We start from the raw sequence: 18,798 nt of genomic DNA, 5'->3' as shown, positions 1-18,798 counted from the left end.
AAATTTCTGCAGTTGGAGGTACGCTTAGTAAAGTTAAGCATTAATTCACGCCGAAACGTTTGAAATAATGTTTCATCATTACTCCTTAATTTCGCTCTTCGTCTTTCAAGTGTAGACGTGGACTCAAACTTTTAACTCTTTCAAAATATATAATATTATTCAATTCCAACTGTTTCAGTATAGAATTTAATTTGATTATAGTCATTTAAGTTTTTTTTTATATAACTGTTTTTTATTGAAATTTAAGTTTTTACTTGGCAACGTGCAAAAAAGGCAACAAAAATTCATCTTATTTGTTGAAGTAAAAGTTCGATCATGAAAGATACAAATTTTTTTCCGAAAATTTGCCCTTTCATATATCAACATTTAAATAAACCTTTTTACAGTAAAGATGTTATTCTTAGAAGGTCGTAGTCACTCTAACTAAGTCATAGTCTCTTTTCCTAATAATTTTGTAATATTGATTTTGCTTTTGATAGAGGTAAGTGCAAATACACTTCGATGTAATTTATTATATGATATTTATGAGTTATAAATACTATTGGACTTTATTTCTACTTATTTTATCACAATTTATTTATACTATTTTATGATAATAAATTTTTACTCTTATAAAAACTTCATGTTAACCTAAGCTTACAATTTGTTTAGGTTTATGCAGATAGTCAGCTTGACTTAGAGTTCATGTGACATGGATAAAGCAACATCAAAGAGTGTAAGTCCCTTAAATTGAGAGTTCATCTTAATTATTCATTAAATTTGTTTTCGAAAATGTTGAAATCTTAAAGAAAAATGTAATCTATAAGTATAATATTTTATACTCTATTGTCACATTCTCCTTTTAAGTGACAAAAATACATATATTAGGGAGAAAAAAATACAGTGTAGAAGTAGAAGAGTGGTTGCAATTTGAAGTGAAAGGAAGAAAAGACAGATCAGAGTCACAGCTGGCTAAAAGCACATCCCCGACCTTTGAGCCTGAAATGGCTGTACCAGAAGCCTCAACCGCCACTGGGCCACCCTTCACCACCCTGTCCTAATAGTACCATGGATTCTTAACCTTTAACCCAAAACACATCTCAATTTATGTAACACCCCTTTTTAAAACCTTCTTTGTGCCATTATCAAGGGGCATACACACAAAGAGTCTACACTTTCTGTGTCTAAGTGATCACTGAATCTCTTCCCCATGACAACCATAATTGCAACTCATTAAAGTTCCACCTTACCTATCTCATTTTCATTCATCATCCTCACACAAACAACTGTAATCTCTCCCTTTATCATGTCTATTCTCCCACCATCACCTCGTACTAATCAAACCAACGAACCAGATTTGAAGCCCCGTGAATTTCGATCCTTTACAACTTCACTCCCCTGCTCCACCCACCCATACACCCAACACAACACCATGCTTCAAGACCAGCTCAAATTCGATTTCTCAGCCAATCATTCTCATCATTTGGATTCGGTAAATCTGCTAATTCTTCTACTATTCCACCCTGTCAAAAAAAATTAAAATTGCCTTTTTTTCCCTGGTTTCTTGCTATGGCCTTATCATGTACTTTTTCTCTTGCCGAAGCTATGGGACTCAAATACTTCGCCCCAGTCAACGCTCTCTTCAACTTTGAGCTCAATTCAGGGGAGTCCTGAAGGTTCTTCTTCATCTTCTTCTTCTTCTTCTCAGGAACCATCGCCTACCAGCCAGGACTTCTGTTGGGAAAGCACCTATGATACGATGGAGATGTTAGAGAAGATGAAGCTGGACGAAAGGGACAGTTCCGAATACCATTATGGTTATGTGAATCAGAGGTTGGAGGCCTCAAATGTTGGACTCTACTCACTTCTTCAGGAACAAATTCGATCTATTCAAGTGAGATGATAACAGTAACGTTGATTTGACACCCTTTTTTTTTACTTTTTTGGCAAGGCCATAAAGAAATTAAAAGCATTAATCTTTCAGTTAAATTTAAGCCATGCAACCAAGTTCTGTCGCCAAATTTTAGTTCATAATATAATTTAATTCATAAACTCCATTCCAACAACCTAGTTTTAAGTTGTTTGTTTCCTTATTATAGTTGTCTTGGACCAGACAAGAGGAGATTCTGTCTCAGAAGCAAGACCCAACAGCATATGGGGGGAAAATCAAGGGCAGATATCACAGCAATTTCAGAAGAAAGCTAAAGGAGTTAATGTTGGGTGTGATTACGGAAGAAGGATTAGCCCACCATTGCAGCACGCTCGTTCACACCAGCAGACTGGTTCATATTCTGGGACTGGGGTTTTCTTTCCTCGTGGAGAAACTAGTGCCCCTTTCGGGTCATGTAAGAGACCAGGTATCGTTTCAGTTCACATAACATTTTGGCGGTTCTTTGTTTTTGGGTCACAAGTTGTTTGTTCAGTGGTGGTTGACTTAATATTCCTTTATAACTTTAAATATATATAATTTTTCTTGCCAACTCGAGCTTGATAGGGATTTGATGAGTTTTTAATGGTCATTTTTAGTAATTTAATTTTCGGAAAACGAAGGTTAGTTATGCGATTATATTTCAACGCTCAAGTCATTAAAAACACAAAACAAAGTTATAATGAGTATATGATAGAATATGAGTTAAGAGTACTTTCTCTTTTGTGTATTAGATTATATGAGATGGACCGAATTGTGACTTAGTCCTATAAACTTTCCAAGTGACCTATGATAAGTGTGTAAAAGATAGATCCTTTTGTTGTTTCCTTTGATATATATTGACCATATCTTATGTGACGTAATTCAATTCTATCTTTATTGAGCCATTAAAGGTGATTAAGTCTAATGAATAAAGGATGATGCATGTTTCCTGTTAAGGATAGGATTCCGATTCTCATATTATGTGTCGGTCCAGGTCCATTACTGTACAATAATAAAAGATAAATTTGTAATTAAATAATATAAAAAAGTATTAAAATAATAATATTAAAAATTAATATTAAAGGTTGTATAAAAAATATGAGAAATCTCATATACCTGGGTTGTTTCTTTTATAAAAAATATTTTGTTTGATGGTTTGTGATTTGAATAGGTAAAGGATGCTCGAGAGTTGTTATACCGAGCAGAGTAGTAAAGGCTTTGCAATTCCACTTTCACCAAATGGCTGCCACGTCTGACCCTACTAAACCTGCTACCTTCGCTCCCCTCCATGATACCTCCTTCTCATCATTCTCTCCTCCACCTTTTTAAATTTTAAATTTTACTTCAAAATAACAATTAATATTGCTATATAAATTTATGTTTTTTTAATATGAGTATATACATAATTGATTCAACTTCAATTATACCTAATCCATTAGGTTAAGATTAAGACATATTTTTTTTTACTGATGTTAAGAAAAGTTAATTATTATCAATTTTAAACTCCTCACATATTATTTTTATTTTTTATGTTAACATTAATTAATCGAGATTATTTTCAAATATATAAGGCGAGACTTTTATTCACACCAAAAACTATTTTTGCAAGTCTACATAAATTAATGTTTTTTTTCTTTCTAATTTAATTTAATGCTAGTAGATATTATTTTTGTATTGATATTTGATAAGATTATTTATCCAACAATCTAAGTTTAGGATTATTTGTTACTGGGTTAAAACATCTGATGTGTTTGTATAAGAGTTAGGACACTCATGAAATGTCTTATTTTATTTTATTTATTTTTTATTAATAAAAAAAATAGGATTATTTTTTAACATAATGTTTATAAAAAAAAATTCAATCATTATTAGTGAGATTATTTTTTATAAATGTCAAGATTTCTTATTAAAATTTATAATAATTATTTTTTATTGATGTTTGAATGAATAATTTGGCAAGCTTTGCATTTAATATCTTTGTAGTTTGTGGTAATAGAAATATATTAAATAAAAAAAATTAAATTTAATAAATTTAAATTCCCATGATCTTAATTAAAATTTTGAAATGAAAGTAATTAAAAAGTAATATATTTAAATTTTCTAAAAATTGTTAAAACTCTATCAAAAACAAAGTTAGACTTCACTTTAATAAACTGTAATTCACCATAGTTATTAGACAACAGTTATAGTTGACTTTAACCAACTTTGCTAGCTATTAAATATGTTACAAACCAACCTATTATATCTATTATTATTATTATTATCATTATTATATATATATATATATATATATATATATTTATATTACTCCACTGTTCAAGTTTAGTTTGGTTAGAAGTCTTCTAAGGAGTTGTAAAACAATTGGGTTATCAGATTTTGCTTTAGAAAACTGGTACTCATAAAAATTAAAAAGTTGATTAGATGTGAAAGTTATTGCTTATAATTGAGTTTGTATGTTATTGTTATGTTTGCAGATGTTTTGGTGAGTAACAGGGATGGCATGTATTCACTACAAAATCGACAATCACAGAACCAACTGCCATGTATACAGAATGAGATGGTTCTGCCTCAAGAATGGACCTATTGATTATTGAAGGACGTGCCTTCACAGCTACCTCTCTTCCTAGTTTCAACAGATGTTGTAACATTTTGGAAGTTTCTGCAGGAGAAACAGTGAAAGATTGAAGACACTGGATCAATAAATGGCAAAACTCTTTTTACATGTTTTATGCTTTGCTTCTTTCTTTTGGGGATAAGTCTAATAGTCTGCTATATAGTTCTTACTATTGATCAAGAAGGATCATACAGAAATTAAAAAATAAGAATAAAATATTGTATCAGAGAGGGGACCTATATTCTCAATAATGTGGCTTTAATCTCTCTTGTTTAATCACATCATCTTTCTCTCGTTTTGATTAACCCTTGCAGTTCTAATAAACATTGAACAAAATTGTCAACTCGATCTAGACAAACTAATTAACTTCTCCTTAGGTTTCTCTTGCTTTCACTAACTCTGCATAGGACAACAGAAGGGGAAGATTTAAAACTTTCTCTAGCAAGACAACAAATAACAAAAACATGCGAAGAATAATCAAATATGAATCTTATGCTATGCACGGTGAAAGAAAGAAAAATAAAGAAAAAAGATGGTGAACAAAATATATGCAAAAGAAAGTGTAAAATTAGTTAGTTAATCTAATCTCCGATTGAAAAAATGTAATTTATCTACATAATAATCAGTTATAAGACTTGCTAATTACTATAACGAATTTAATAAAACTACCTAAGATTTTAGGTGAAAATTTCGAGTACATTTACTTGTGGTAGTTAAAACAAGTTGAGAAAATAACAAAAATTTAAATATTAAATAATATTAATTAAAATCCAGAGGATAAGATAACAACTAACTACTTATAAAATATATTTCTTATTATAAATAAAAACACTTATGAATACTCTAGTTTGAGATCTAACGCCTAATGTGAAACTCAATAACAATGTGAATAATTTGTGATAACTACTGTGAACAAAAAATTCAATTTGACAAAACTTTGTCAAATTGTTACATTTTGATCTAATCCATTAAAAATTTATTTATTTAAATTTGATTTTTATTTTAATCCATTTTTCCATTTTATTTAAATAATAAATTTAGAAAAATAATGATAATTAATATATAAAGTTTAATTTTAAATTAAAAATATTATATTGACAACTAAAATATGAGGTTCAGACACACCTCTTGAATAGTGTTTCTGACCATTATAACACAGTTTTAACATAATTTTAAAAAGGATAAATACATTAATTTTCTAAAAAGTCAAATTTATTGTATAATTTTTAATTATGATTATAAATATATCTTCCCATATTTGCTAGGTGTATGGATGACCATACATCCTCTCATGAACAGCATGGACCCGACCATACATCCCCTCAGGAACAGTATGGGCCCGACCAAGTGACAGGCTGAGCCCAATGGACCTTATCTTCAAGCCCTGCAACGGTAGTAGTGGTAGGGTCAACGTAACATAGCTCTCACCTACCACCAATGTCCGCTTAATATCTCCGATTACATCTCATTAATGTGAAAATTGTCTGCACGATATTCCTGGTTATGTCACATAAATGCTCTTATTTATTTGCTCAATATTCTTTATTAAAGAATCCAAACTCATGAAGGCTTATAAATAGACAACCACCCACAAGAGAATATCTCAACTTGCATCTTTGCAATAAATTTCACTATATACACTCACTGACTTGAGTATCGGAGTGTAATCGCAGGTGAAACCCCATCGTTCCCAGAAAATTGGTTTGCTAAAGCCTGGAGGCAATTACTAGCACCTCATCCATTTGGCCGACCGAACACCAAAAGGAATCCGAGAAGAACCTATCCATACTTCGAGCTTACGAGAACAATAAAAATAAAGAACAAATCATTTTGAGCCAATCATTTCTGCTAAAAAAAATTGAAACATACTTATATACATAAATCTTTATCATCAATTTATATAATTTATAATTATATAATATATAAATCTTTATTCTCATATCTTATATTTTAGAGATTATATCTATTTCATATGAGTATCTATCTTCATAAAAACTTAACACTAGAAAAGAAAAGCGCAATTTATAACTATGATGTAATGCAATATAATTGTATTTTCGATACATTGGAATGAGTGAAAATGTATCAATTTATAAGTGTTGTGGTACAATATAATCTCAAAATTGCTTATTTTTATAAAAAGTTATTTATTTCTTCGGTTATAATTTCGTGTCACAAAATTTTTACACTTTTTAAAATTCATCCATAAATGGAGTACATAATTCAGAAAAAAAAAACTATATTAAGTTGTAATCTGGTATGTGAACATATAAACCCCACACCGTAAATAAAGTACACTCTAAGAAATTTTAGACAAATATTGAATCTGAAATAAAGTACACTTAGGAGAGAGCACTATTGAGCAGAAACATAAACCCCTAAGCTTAGCAACCAAACATTGTGGAGAATCAGTCCACCGCATATCCAAACACAAAGGCTTGACCAAATCAAACAGAGACGAAGAAGGACCAGAAGATGGCTTTGTCAGTGTAGTTGGTCATCGTTGTCAGCAACAATAAAGTTAGAAGTTAGTCACTCAGTGAAAAATACTCACCAATGGAAATGAATACAAGAGAATCATTCAAAATAAAGGTGTGGTACCACCATGGTTCTCTGTGCTGCACCGTTCTTAATTACATTGCCAGCATCCTTGGTTCTGCCATAGTAGCCACTGAATAATGGGTTTGACGCAAAGTCAATAAACAAACCCAAAATGAACTAATTATCAACAACCAACAACCAAATTATTCGCATAAACACAACCCTATTGTCATCTACATTTCCACACAAAACAGCTTCAATTTCATTACATATGCAAATGTTACAACCAATTAAGAAAAGGGGGAAAAACTTAAAAAACCAGAGAACATAATCTAATTAATTAGCAAGAAACTGGGGGAAGATCAAAACCCTCATCATGGGGCGATTTGTTGAAGGCAAAGCTGGAAATGAGAAACCCCAAAGTCTGACCTAGCACAACAACCAAGAAAACGCCACCGTTAAAAGACATGATTGAAAGCATGACCAGATAAGCGAGACCGACCCTGAAAGCGAACAAGAGGGTCTTGAACAGACCGGCCGCGATATGGTTGGAACCGGGTTTAATGAAACGGGTGTGGGAGAGCAACTGGAGGAAAACCGACATGAGGAAAACGACAACGAGGGCCAAGACGTACATATCCGATTTGCCTCCGGGCCAGTTCTGGAAGAGAATATCAGTGTCTTTGCCCCAGAAGAAGGTCATGTGCATCATCATCTTGCGGTGCATCGTGGTGTCCATGGTGTCGTTTGCGGTTGGCGGCGACGGCGCCATCCCTCCCATGCCGTGCATGTGTCCATCCATGGCTATTTCTTAGGTTTTGAAATTGATTTGTGAGTGTGTGGAGAAGAAGCAGGTGTGACAAGAGTGTGTTGGGTGAATTAAATGAGATTGGTGAAGGAAGTAGTACAACGGTGTGGTACTACGTATTCCTCTACAACCAAACGTATTTTCCAATTGTACTGTAATACGCAATTTAATTGATTTTCAAAAACAATAAATTCATGTTTATTTCCTTTTCTTTGTTATTTATCGAGAAAACAACAAAGAAAAGGAATCCAACGTAGATAGAACGCGAACAAAATATGATCCAATCAGTTTAGAATCCCTAAAATATAGACTTCGTGATCATGGATAATTTTTCTTTCTTACACAACTTATTAAATAAATAATACATATTTTTGCTTTAAATTTTAAATTTCAAATATAAAAAATATTTTTCAACAAATTCATTCTATCACGTCAAAGTTTTAAAAAGTATTAAAAAAGATATTTAATAAAAAAATAGATTTATTTTAATTAAAATGTTACTTAGATATATATCTAGATATTGATGTGGCTATTTTTCTGAAAAACAAATTCTCTATTGATAAGATTTTATCATGATTCGGATTGGGCAATGTTGCGGTGATAGTTGGAGAAATTGGCATGGCTTTAAGTGGATGTGAAGCGACCTACGCCACTAATGAACCCAAAGAGTTCTCAATCTTTCCTTATTTTGCCTATCTGTGTAATTTTTTTATTTACTCACAAAAATATTTACATTTTCCTAATTTTACATTCATGACGCTCTTATTTCTAAAATCTGCGTCTGTTTTTAAATGGGTTTCATCAGATTTTAATTCTTAGCCAACTTTTTTAACAAAAAGGACAAATTTGATTTCATTAGCTTCAACCCTTTAATAGAATTACACTCCCCTTGTTACTAAACAAAAATAATAATATTTGTGTGCTTTCAAAATTATTCTCGTTTCCACTTCTAATTATGGGTAAAAGACAAAAATTGTTTCAATAACTTCAACTGCTAAAAATAATTACCCATCTGTTCTTAATACGAATATATTTTTCTCCACATTTAAAAGATATTCTTCTTTTTTATATTTCTTTTTTTGGGTAAATGAAAAGTACACACAGAAGGCATGATCCATCCCTTTACGACATTCCCGCAATGATGTTTAAATACTTTAGTGATTCATATTTAACGACAACTTTTATATTTTTCAGTATGTAAATGAAGAGGTGATGTGAGTATGGAGTTGACATTGAAATTGATTTTAATTGATCTAATATACACTGAATTTGTTTAATTTTAAATTAAAAGAGCACATATATGATGAGTAAATACATTTTTTCATAAGCTAATTGGGTTTTTTTTTGGGTGCTTTTACTTACGTTTGTTTACTCCAAAATTTAGAATAATTCTATATTTTGTAACTTGGGTCACATGAGATAATAATGATTGTTCTTAACTTAAAGGGTAAAGGAACTTTGGAATCATTTTAAAAATAGGTTTTTAACAATTGTGAGGGTATATTTCATTTTAGTCTACTTATGTAAAAAAGTTTTTATTGAAAAAGAAAATAAATAAGGAAATTATATGCAAAAGAAAAGAAAGAAAATAAAAGAAAAATGAGAAATGTCTAGAAAAAAAAGAAACAAAATATGCTAAAAATCTAAAAAAGATGAGAAATTAAAATTTAGAATAAAAAAGTATAAAGGAAGGAGTCTAATTGAGATGTACATTACTTTGAAATCTTTACTCAAAGTTCTTCTATTATCTACGGGTCTTAAGTCTTTTATCTCATATTTTTCTACCTTCACCTTGGCCTAATTATACCTTGTATAAGATCTCTTGATCTTGTTGGATATCTCAAGCTATCCAACTAAATATGTTTGATAAAGTCATGAGCCTTGAAGAAAAGTTGATGAAGTCATAAGTCTTAAAGAGAAGTTGATGAAGTCATAAGTCTTGAAAAGAAGACTTGGTACCTCATAAAGAGTCTAGGTAGATTAGACTAGTGTTTGGTATCTTGAATTATCTTCTAACTCAAGCACATGATGAATGATCAAAGCACAACAAAAGAGTTAAACTGTTTTTAAATAACTATAAGGTTTTTCAAAAGTGTTGTTAACTTCTTTAGAAACACTACAACTTTTTCAATTGGTTAAAATTGTTTTCAATTGATTTAATTTTTTCTTTTCCTGAAAAGTACAACTTTTCAATTAGTTATTTGAAGAAACAATCAATTAAAAGTTTTCTGATGTGTTTTCTTCCAAAAGTTATTTTTGAGTTAGTTTTGTTTCCATTTTCAGTTTTAACGATTCAAAAATCTGTTTTAAACTGTCTAAGTGTTTTTCAGAAAACCAACCTGTTATTTCCCTTTTCAACCTCTTATTTTCTTTAAGAGTTTTCAAAATTGTTTTGGATTTAGATTCAGTTTTAAATCTATAAAAGGAAGACTTGTTTTTATTTTTTTGTCTTAGACATCTCTTCAATACATACATGTTTACTGGTTTTAAAAAGTCTTTGTGAGTTCTTTATACTGTCATTTTCATCACTAGCTTGAGATCAAGGATTCATAAAGGTGTTGCAGTTTGGAAGATCCCTGTTGTGTCTGCAAGAAAAGTGTATTCATTTGATTTTTCTTATACTTTGTAAGATTGTATTTATTTGCTTGTAAGATGGTATTTCTTGAAGCATAACATTGATGTAATAGTTTTTAAAAGGTTGTAGTTTTAGTTCTTATAGGGTTAAAAAGTTGTTCTTGATAAACTTTTTGTAAAAGATTCTTTTAATTTAGTGAAATTCATTATAATGGAAATGGATGTAGTTCAGTTTTAAGTAAACCAGTATAAATCTTTGAGAGCTTTAAAACTTTCTTATTGACTCTTTTCATTTTAAGCATAACTATGCAATCTAATGTGAATTTTAATTATTTTTTACAAATCAATCAATTGTTTTTTTCATTGGCTGATTCTGTTATAAATATTTAATCTGTTAAGGATAAAAAATCTGTTAAATTTTCTTGACTGGAAATTGAATCAAAATTTCAATCTGTGCTTTTGAACTTTAATTTGCTAAAACTGGGTAATTAGTCACCATGGTTCTCTCTGCTGCACCGTTCATTATATTTGTCAGCATAATTGGTTCTGGTATATAGGAGCGAATAATAGTGGGTTGGACGCAAAGTGAACAAACAAACACAAATGAACTCATTAACAGCAACATCAACGACTATTCGCATAAACACAACCCTATTGTCATCTACAGTTCAACACAAAAACATATGCATATGTTACAACCAATACGAAAAGGAAAGAAAAGAAAACTTAAAAAGAACAGAGAACATAATCTAATTAACAAGAAATTGGAGGAAGATCAAAACCGTCCTTGTGGGGCGATTTGTTGAAGGCATAGGTGGAAATGAGAAACCCCAAGGTCTGACCTAGCACAGCAACCAAGAACACGCCACCATTAAAAGACATGATTGAAAGCATAACCAGATAAGCGAGACCAACCCTGAAAGCGAACAAGAGGGTCTTGAACAGACCGGCCAAGATATGGTCGGAACCGGGTTTAATGAAACGGGTGTGAGAGAGTAACTGGACGAAAACCGACATGAGGAAAACGACAACGAGGGCCAAGACGTACATATCCGATTTGCCTCCGGGCCAGTTTTGGAAGAGAATTTCAGTGTCTTTGCCCCAGAAGAAGGTCATGTGTATCATCATCTTGCTGTGCATCATGGTGTCGTTTGTGGTTGGCGGCGACGGCGCCATCCCTCCCATGCCGTGCATGTGTTCATCCATGGCTATAGTTTAGGTTTTAGAAATGATTTGTGAGTGTGGAGAAGAAGCAGGTGTGGCTGAGTAATTAAATCAGATTAGAGAAGGGAAGAAAGTAGCACAATGGTGTGGTACTACAACTATCACCACTTCTCTAAAATATATACATGATGATCATGGATAGTTTTTCTCTCTTATACAACGGATTAAATAAATTAAAAATATTTTTGCTTTAAATTTTTAATTTTCAAATATAAATAATATTTTTCAAAAAATTCATCCTCTATTTCGTCAAAGTTTAAAAAAAATAATTTATAAATTTTCCAATTTATTTTAATTCAAATGTTACTTGAATATATATCTAATATTGTGGCCCTTTTTTTGAAAAAAAAAAAAAACTCTATTGATGATTTGGATTGGGCAATGCTGTGGTGATAGTTGGAGAAATTGGCATGGCTTTACATGGATGTGAAGAGACGAACGCCACTAATGACTCGAAAGAGTTTTCAATCTTTCCTTATTATGCCTATGCAATTTTTTTTATATATTCAACTACAATTTTTTATACCATCACATTAAAATTAACTTCTAATACTATTATTTAATATTTTTCATATTATTTAATTATAATTTTACTTTTTATTATATATATTTATTTCTAAAAGTGATAGGTGTATACAACTCAGTGAAACTATTATTTTTCTTTTTTTATCTACTGACAAACTATTTACATAGTAAAATACATCGTACATCAATTTTGTTTGCTGGTTTTGGTTTTGATTTTTTATTAGGAAATAATAATCCGATATAAATTACTTGTTTAATATGAAGAGTAAAGACAAGATATATTTCTATCTGAATATATAATAAAAACAATTAATATGATTTGGAGTATCTTAATATTTCCATTTATATTTATTCTTTTCGTCAGATTTTATTTGTTAGCTAATTTTTTTTACTAAAACGACAAATTTGATTTCAATAGCTTGTAAACCTTTAATAGAACTACACTGCCCTTGTTACTAAACAAAAAAAATATTTGTGTGCTTTCAAAAATATTATTGTTTCCACTTTTATTTCACATCTAATTTTGGGTAAAAGACAAAAATCGTTTCAATAACTTCAACTCTTAAAAAGAATTACCCATCTATTGTTAATAGGAAAATATTTTTCTCTACATTTAAAAGATATTATCTTTTTTTTTTTTTTGTGTGTTAATGAAAAGTACACATAGAAGGCATGATCCATCCCTTTACGACATTTCAGCACTGATGATTAAATATTTTAGGGCATATTTGAAAAGTTTTTGTGATTCATATTCAGCGACAACTTTTATATTTTTTGGTATATAAATGAAGTGATGTGAGTATGGAGTTGACATTGAAATCGATTTTAATTTATCTCATATGCACTCAATTTGTTTAATTCTAAATTAAAGGAACGCATAACGTATTAGTAAATATTTCGTGTACCATTTTTTTTATAAGCTAAATGTGATTTTATTTATTCGTTTGTTTATACTCTTGAACTTATAATGATTGTATGTTTTGTAACTTTGATCACATCCATACTTTCATATGATTGATGCAATTGTTTTTATGAGTCACTAACAATAATATTGGTCTAATTTTATAAATCATTGATTACTTTATTATTTTTCTTGTTTCTAACCACATTATAAACTTTAAAAAAAAACTATAATTGTTCTTACCTTAAAAGATAAAAGATTTTTTGAATCATTATAGAAATAAGTTTCTTGAATAATTTATGAGGGTATATTTCATTTTAGTTTATTCATGTATATAAATTTTTATTAAAAAGAAAATAAAGAAGGAAAAGATATGCAAAATTAAAGAAAAAAAAATGTCTAGAAACCAAAAAAAAAAATATGCTAAAAATATCAAAAGGAAGAGAAATTGAAATTTTGAATTAAAAAAGTAGAAAAGTTGGAGTCTAATTGAGACATATACTACTTTGAAATCTTTCCTCAATTATCTATAAAACTGAAGCATTTTATCTCATAGTTTCTTACCATTATAACATATACAAAGACATTTTGATCTTTGACATGTTGCTCAAATGTTGTAAATATTAGAATCTTGTTAAGCTTATGGTAGTGTTTGCTTGCATAAAGTTCTTTTAATGCATATACACATCTTTCTTGTTGAGCTACCTTCTTCTTTGATAAATCTTAAGGATTTACATTCACATCTTTCTTGATTCTTTACTTTCTTAAATAATTTTTTCTAATTCTATGCTCTCTAAAGATGGAATATGCAGTGAAGATTTCTTGTTAAAATCCCTTTTTGATTATGCCAAAAAGGGGGTGAAATTGCAATGTCTAGCGTCTAATTGATTATTGATGGTGTTTGAATTGATTACTTTTGGTATGTTTTACTAATTGAATACGTGTTTTTTGTCATCATAAAAATTAAAGAGATTGTTAAGACATTGGACGATCTGTATGATATGTTTAGACAAAAAATCCTTAGACGATCTGTTGATCCATTAGACAGTCTAATTACTAGAAGATCATATGAGGAGTTTGTCCTTTGATAATATAAAAAACAACCTAAATAGTTTATTTGGTTCTAATAATTATTTGTATAACCGTAGTATAATGTTTATAATGCTACAACAACATATATAGTAAAAAAAATCATACAAAAAGAAAAAGGGGAATACGAAATCTATATAGTAGAAACATTATGGGCATGAAGTGATTGATATTATACCTCTAGGACTAGAACTTCTTGTTCCAAAAGGTATCAAACTTGATCAACCATTAACAAGTAATCCTAATATTGGTGGATTTGATCAGGGGATGCGAAAATAGTACTTCAAGATCCATTACATGTACAAGGTCTATTGTTCTTCTTGTCATATATTATTTTAGGACAAAAAAATTCAATTCTTAAGAAGAAACAATTTAAAAAGGTTGAATTGTTCAAAATAAACTTTTAGTTCCACTTATTTACCAATTAATATTAAATTTAGTATATGCAGTTTTTTTCATGCTACATGGTCTTATGAACATATTGAAAGAATAAGAAATTTTTTATTATAACATATAAACAAAATCTTTTGAATACATAAATCTAAAAAAAATGTTCAATCAAAGTGATATTATGGCAAAAATGAAAAGATTTCAATATACATATTTGTGGAACGAGTATGTTCGATCCTGTTTTTCGTATAAATATAGAATTCATCTTTCCTAAAAAAAAAATCAAATAAATCTTGCGAATAATTTTTTTTAATATATTTCAAATATCTTTCAATTTTCTTAAAACAAAAAATGTTTTGAAAAAAATTAAAAATCCCAAATACTCTATTTAGTATCACGTGTTATCTAGAATGAAACAATTTTCTAATTACATTTTGATTTGTTTTTACTAACCCATATTGTAAATACTTTTTAATTAATTTGTTAAATAAGTTTGAAGTAATTTTTTTTTAAAGATTACAAATCAAAACTTTTTTTTTTAACATCTAAAACAGAAAAAATGAAAATATGAAGATAACTAATTCAAGTATCAAATGACATATTAAAAAAATTATATAAAAAAATAAGTTGAAAAAATTAGACAAGTAAAAATCAATTATGTTCAACACCATTATAATTCTTCACTTTCTACATCTTAACGAGAGATTCAAAAATATTGTCTTACAATTAGTTACTAAAAATATAGTATTTAGCTATATTATAAAAAAATTAATTAGAAATTATTTTAAGTATTAATAAATTTAATATATAAAATAAATTTTAATTTATTCAATAGAATAATTAATTGTTTTTTATTTTTAAATTAGTCTATATTTAATCAATTTTTTGTAATGATAAATTTGAAGTTATTAATTAATAAAATTTAACGTGGATTTTTTATTGTGCTAAATATCTATTTTTTATTATTAACTTAAAGAATTTCACACAGTGACAATGTTTTCATATTGAACTATTTAATTTATTTATTTGATCTTTAAAAACGAATCATTTGCAGAAAATTATCACTGTAACTTTGTACGAACAGAGTATTAGATGCCGATAAAATACTTTCTAATTTATTAATAAATTTTAGAACAAAAATAAGCATAAATAGAACACGTAAAAGTAAGAGAAAACTTTTTTTTCTCTTTTGACTGTGAGTAAAAGTCACACAGTACTCAATGTGAGTAAAAAATATTTGTGTGCTCTTAAAAATACTCTCGTTTCCACTTATATTTCACTTCTAATTTTGTGTAAAAGACAAAAAATCGTTTCAATATACTTCAACTCTTAAAAGAATTACCCATTGTTCTTAATACGAAAATATTTTTTAAAAGATTTTTTTTTTATATTTCATTTTTTTAATGAAAAGTATACACAGAAGGCATGATCCATCCCTTTACGACAATGATGATTAAAATTTTTATTTTCAGTATATAAAAATGAAGAGGTGATGTGAATATGGAGTTGACATTGAAATCGATTTTAATTTATCTAATATACACTGAATTTGTTTAAATTAAAATTAAAATAACACATAACTCATCAGTCAATATTTCGTGTACCATTTTTTTATAAGCTAACTTATACAATAAGTTTTAAAATTCAATAAGCTATTTGTGTTTCCATATGTACGATGAAAGTGTTTATACATTTTTTTATGTGTTTGGATACATCAACACTAATAAGACCTGGTCTCATTTCAAAATTTTGAGAAAGTAACTCTCAGATAATGATTAAAAATAAAATAAAAGTTTAAGTAATTATGTTTTTAAAGCAATAGTACATATATATTACACGAATATTTAAAAACTAAAAGTATTCACTATCATGTATCCATTTTTAATTCATACAAAAATTTAAGTATAATAAAGTTTGAATTTTTTAAAATCAATTTCATATGTAACACCAAGCCTTAATTGTTGATACAAATTAAGATAAAAATTTAAGAAAGATTAAGAAAAACCAGTTATGGCAACAATAATTTACTTTTATATTCCTACCTCCACATCATAAATTTAACTCAATAATTCATTATATTCTAACAAAGAAAGATTAAATTTGAAGTTTTGATGCTATTAAATGAAACCTATGATAGAAATCCTTGTCATCATTTATAACAATATATAATAACGGAGATTGGTATGTTTACTTTACATAAATAATTTATTTATTTTTACTTTAACTACATTTTAAAATTACAATATATAAGAATATGTAATTCATGTAGTATCTCTATTTTTAAATAAAAATATTATTTATTTTATCTTTATTTTAAATATAAAAGTTAAAAAATTTACTCTTTAACTTTTATAATTCAATTCATCTTTTAAATGTGTTCTGTATTATTCTCAGATAAAGTCTGAATATAAGAAAACAACTTAAATAGTTTTTAAGAAGCATTATGATTAAGTAATATAAAAATTACAATAAAAATAAATAATGAGAAAAAGGAAATAATTAAAATAATTAAAAAATAAATTACTAAATATTATTTAAAAGAATATTCTAATCTCATCTTAATGTAAGAAGATATGATAGGAATATATAAGAATTATCTCTTAAATGTAAGAAGATAAGATAGGAAGAGATAAGAATTGTGTCTTCATTTAATGCATCTAATAATGACTTTAAAATAATTAAAATAAAATAAAATTTGACTTATAAGTAATGGAAGAGAAGGTAATAATAGGAAGGATGAGAGAATTTGAAACCATATATGTAAAAAATGATAACTTTTACAAGCATTTATAACTTTATAATAGCATGGTCTAATAAGGCAACGGAGAGTCCGATTAAATTTTTTATATTAATCTTAATAAATATATATTTTGTTAATTTTTATTTATTTTAAATTATTTATAATTTTACTTTTTTATATATTTTTGTTATTTAATTTATATAGTTACATATTATTCTTTATATTTAAGTTATTTAATTTATCTTCATTTAAAAGTCTTCCCTATTTATTTATATTTATGTCACACAATTTATTTTCAATTAAATACTGATTTTATTTATTAATTTATAATTATATTATTTAATTTTCAAACACTAATCATGTTTATTAATTTTTAATGATATTTAATTTATTTTTAATTTTAGATATCAATTATTCTAGAGTTGATAGCTAAAATTTTAGTAGTTAATTAGATATCAATTAGAAATTAGTTTATAAATTTTATTAATAATAAAAACTACTTTAAGTATTAATCGTTTTTTCTCTAAAATAATATATAATTTTATCTAGTAACTAATTATTTTTTTATTTTAAATTAATTTTTATTTAATGATTTTTTGGTAGTGTCTTACATTTTTTTTTATAATAAAATGAATTAGATTTTATAAATATTTTAACAACTCTTAATATATATATATATATATATATATATATATATTTGTCTGTAAATACTTCATCTTACACATTGTCACAAAATTGTATTAGTAACAAAACTTCTTAATATAAAATGTTTATTTCTAAAATTATATGTTATAAATGTCATCATAAAATGTATAAAGAGAATTAGTGATAATTTATATGATGTTATAGCCAAACATTACTAGTGCTTCGTAAAGTTGTCACTGAAAGCAATTATCAAACTTTCATTTTAAACAATTAAAAAATTATTGTTTGCCTAATAAAGTTATTGTTACTTTAAAATTGAAAATTATAATTAAGTGAGTGATTGGATAATATTGATTATGTATAATGAGAATGTATATACAATTAGTGAGTGATGAGAGGATATTGGTTTATGTATAATTAGCTAATGAGATTTTATATAGAAACAACAATTTTTTTTCAATTCTAGGTTGCATGGGCTTAGCGAGGGCCAAGCCCACTCCAAGGTCAAGAAATTGGTCCTCCTTGATACTATATATCAACTATTAAACTTGACCCTTGCAATTTGCTTCTATGATTAGGTTAGTCAAAACTTAACCCTCTTTAGGTTTGGTTCAATTAGGATTTGACCTTAATACTACCTTTCATATCTTACCTTGTTGATGTTTGACTCAACTAGGGCTTGACCCCCAATCTATTAGCTTTTACATCTCACTTAATTAGGCTTGACCCTTACTTTTAACTTTCACCTTCTATTAAACTAAAGTTTTGCCTTGACTTTTAGCTTCCACTTAAGGGCTCAACTCACTCTATTAGTGAGGGTCTAATTTACATGATTTGCTTTTACCTACAGAGGATTTAG

At 27.9% G+C, this 18,798-nt stretch overlaps 2 protein-coding genes across 3 annotated transcripts; one reads left to right on the top strand and one right to left on the bottom strand.

Moving 5' to 3' along the window:
• The first annotated feature begins 916 nt into the window (after window positions 1-916).
• Window positions 917-4,854, top strand: LOC137831690 (uncharacterized). Of its 2 annotated transcripts, none has more exons than XM_068639482.1 (4): window positions 917-1,471; window positions 1,583-1,873; window positions 2,079-2,336; window positions 4,363-4,854. In XM_068639482.1, exons 1-4 carry the CDS (start codon window positions 1,286-1,288, stop codon window positions 4,372-4,374), a joined length of 747 nt encoding a protein of 248 aa, XP_068495583.1. In that variant the 5' UTR covers window positions 917-1,285; the 3' UTR covers window positions 4,375-4,854. The 2 variants fall into 2 exon arrangements, with proteins under 2 accessions (XP_068495583.1, XP_068495575.1); XM_068639474.1 differs by lacking the exon at window positions 4,363-4,854 and adding an exon at window positions 3,060-3,331 and having other exon boundaries at window positions 920-1,471.
• Window positions 4,855-11,011: 6,157 nt separating this feature from the next.
• On the bottom strand, window positions 11,012-11,779 carry LOC137831681 (copper transporter 6). Its single transcript, XM_068639462.1, has one exon. It carries the CDS (start codon window positions 11,629-11,631, stop codon window positions 11,179-11,181), a length of 453 nt encoding a protein of 150 aa, XP_068495563.1. The 5' UTR covers window positions 11,632-11,779; the 3' UTR covers window positions 11,012-11,178.
• Between the last annotated feature and the right edge of the window lie 7,019 nt (window positions 11,780-18,798).

The sequence above is a fragment of the Phaseolus vulgaris genome, chromosome 11 (genome assembly GCF_000499845.2).
Source record: "Phaseolus vulgaris cultivar G19833 chromosome 11, P. vulgaris v2.0, whole genome shotgun sequence".
NCBI classification, from domain to species: Eukaryota; Viridiplantae; Streptophyta; class Magnoliopsida; order Fabales; family Fabaceae; genus Phaseolus; species Phaseolus vulgaris.
The sequence above is the reverse complement of the archived record's forward strand: the minus strand, read 5'-3'. Positions and strand labels throughout refer to the sequence as shown.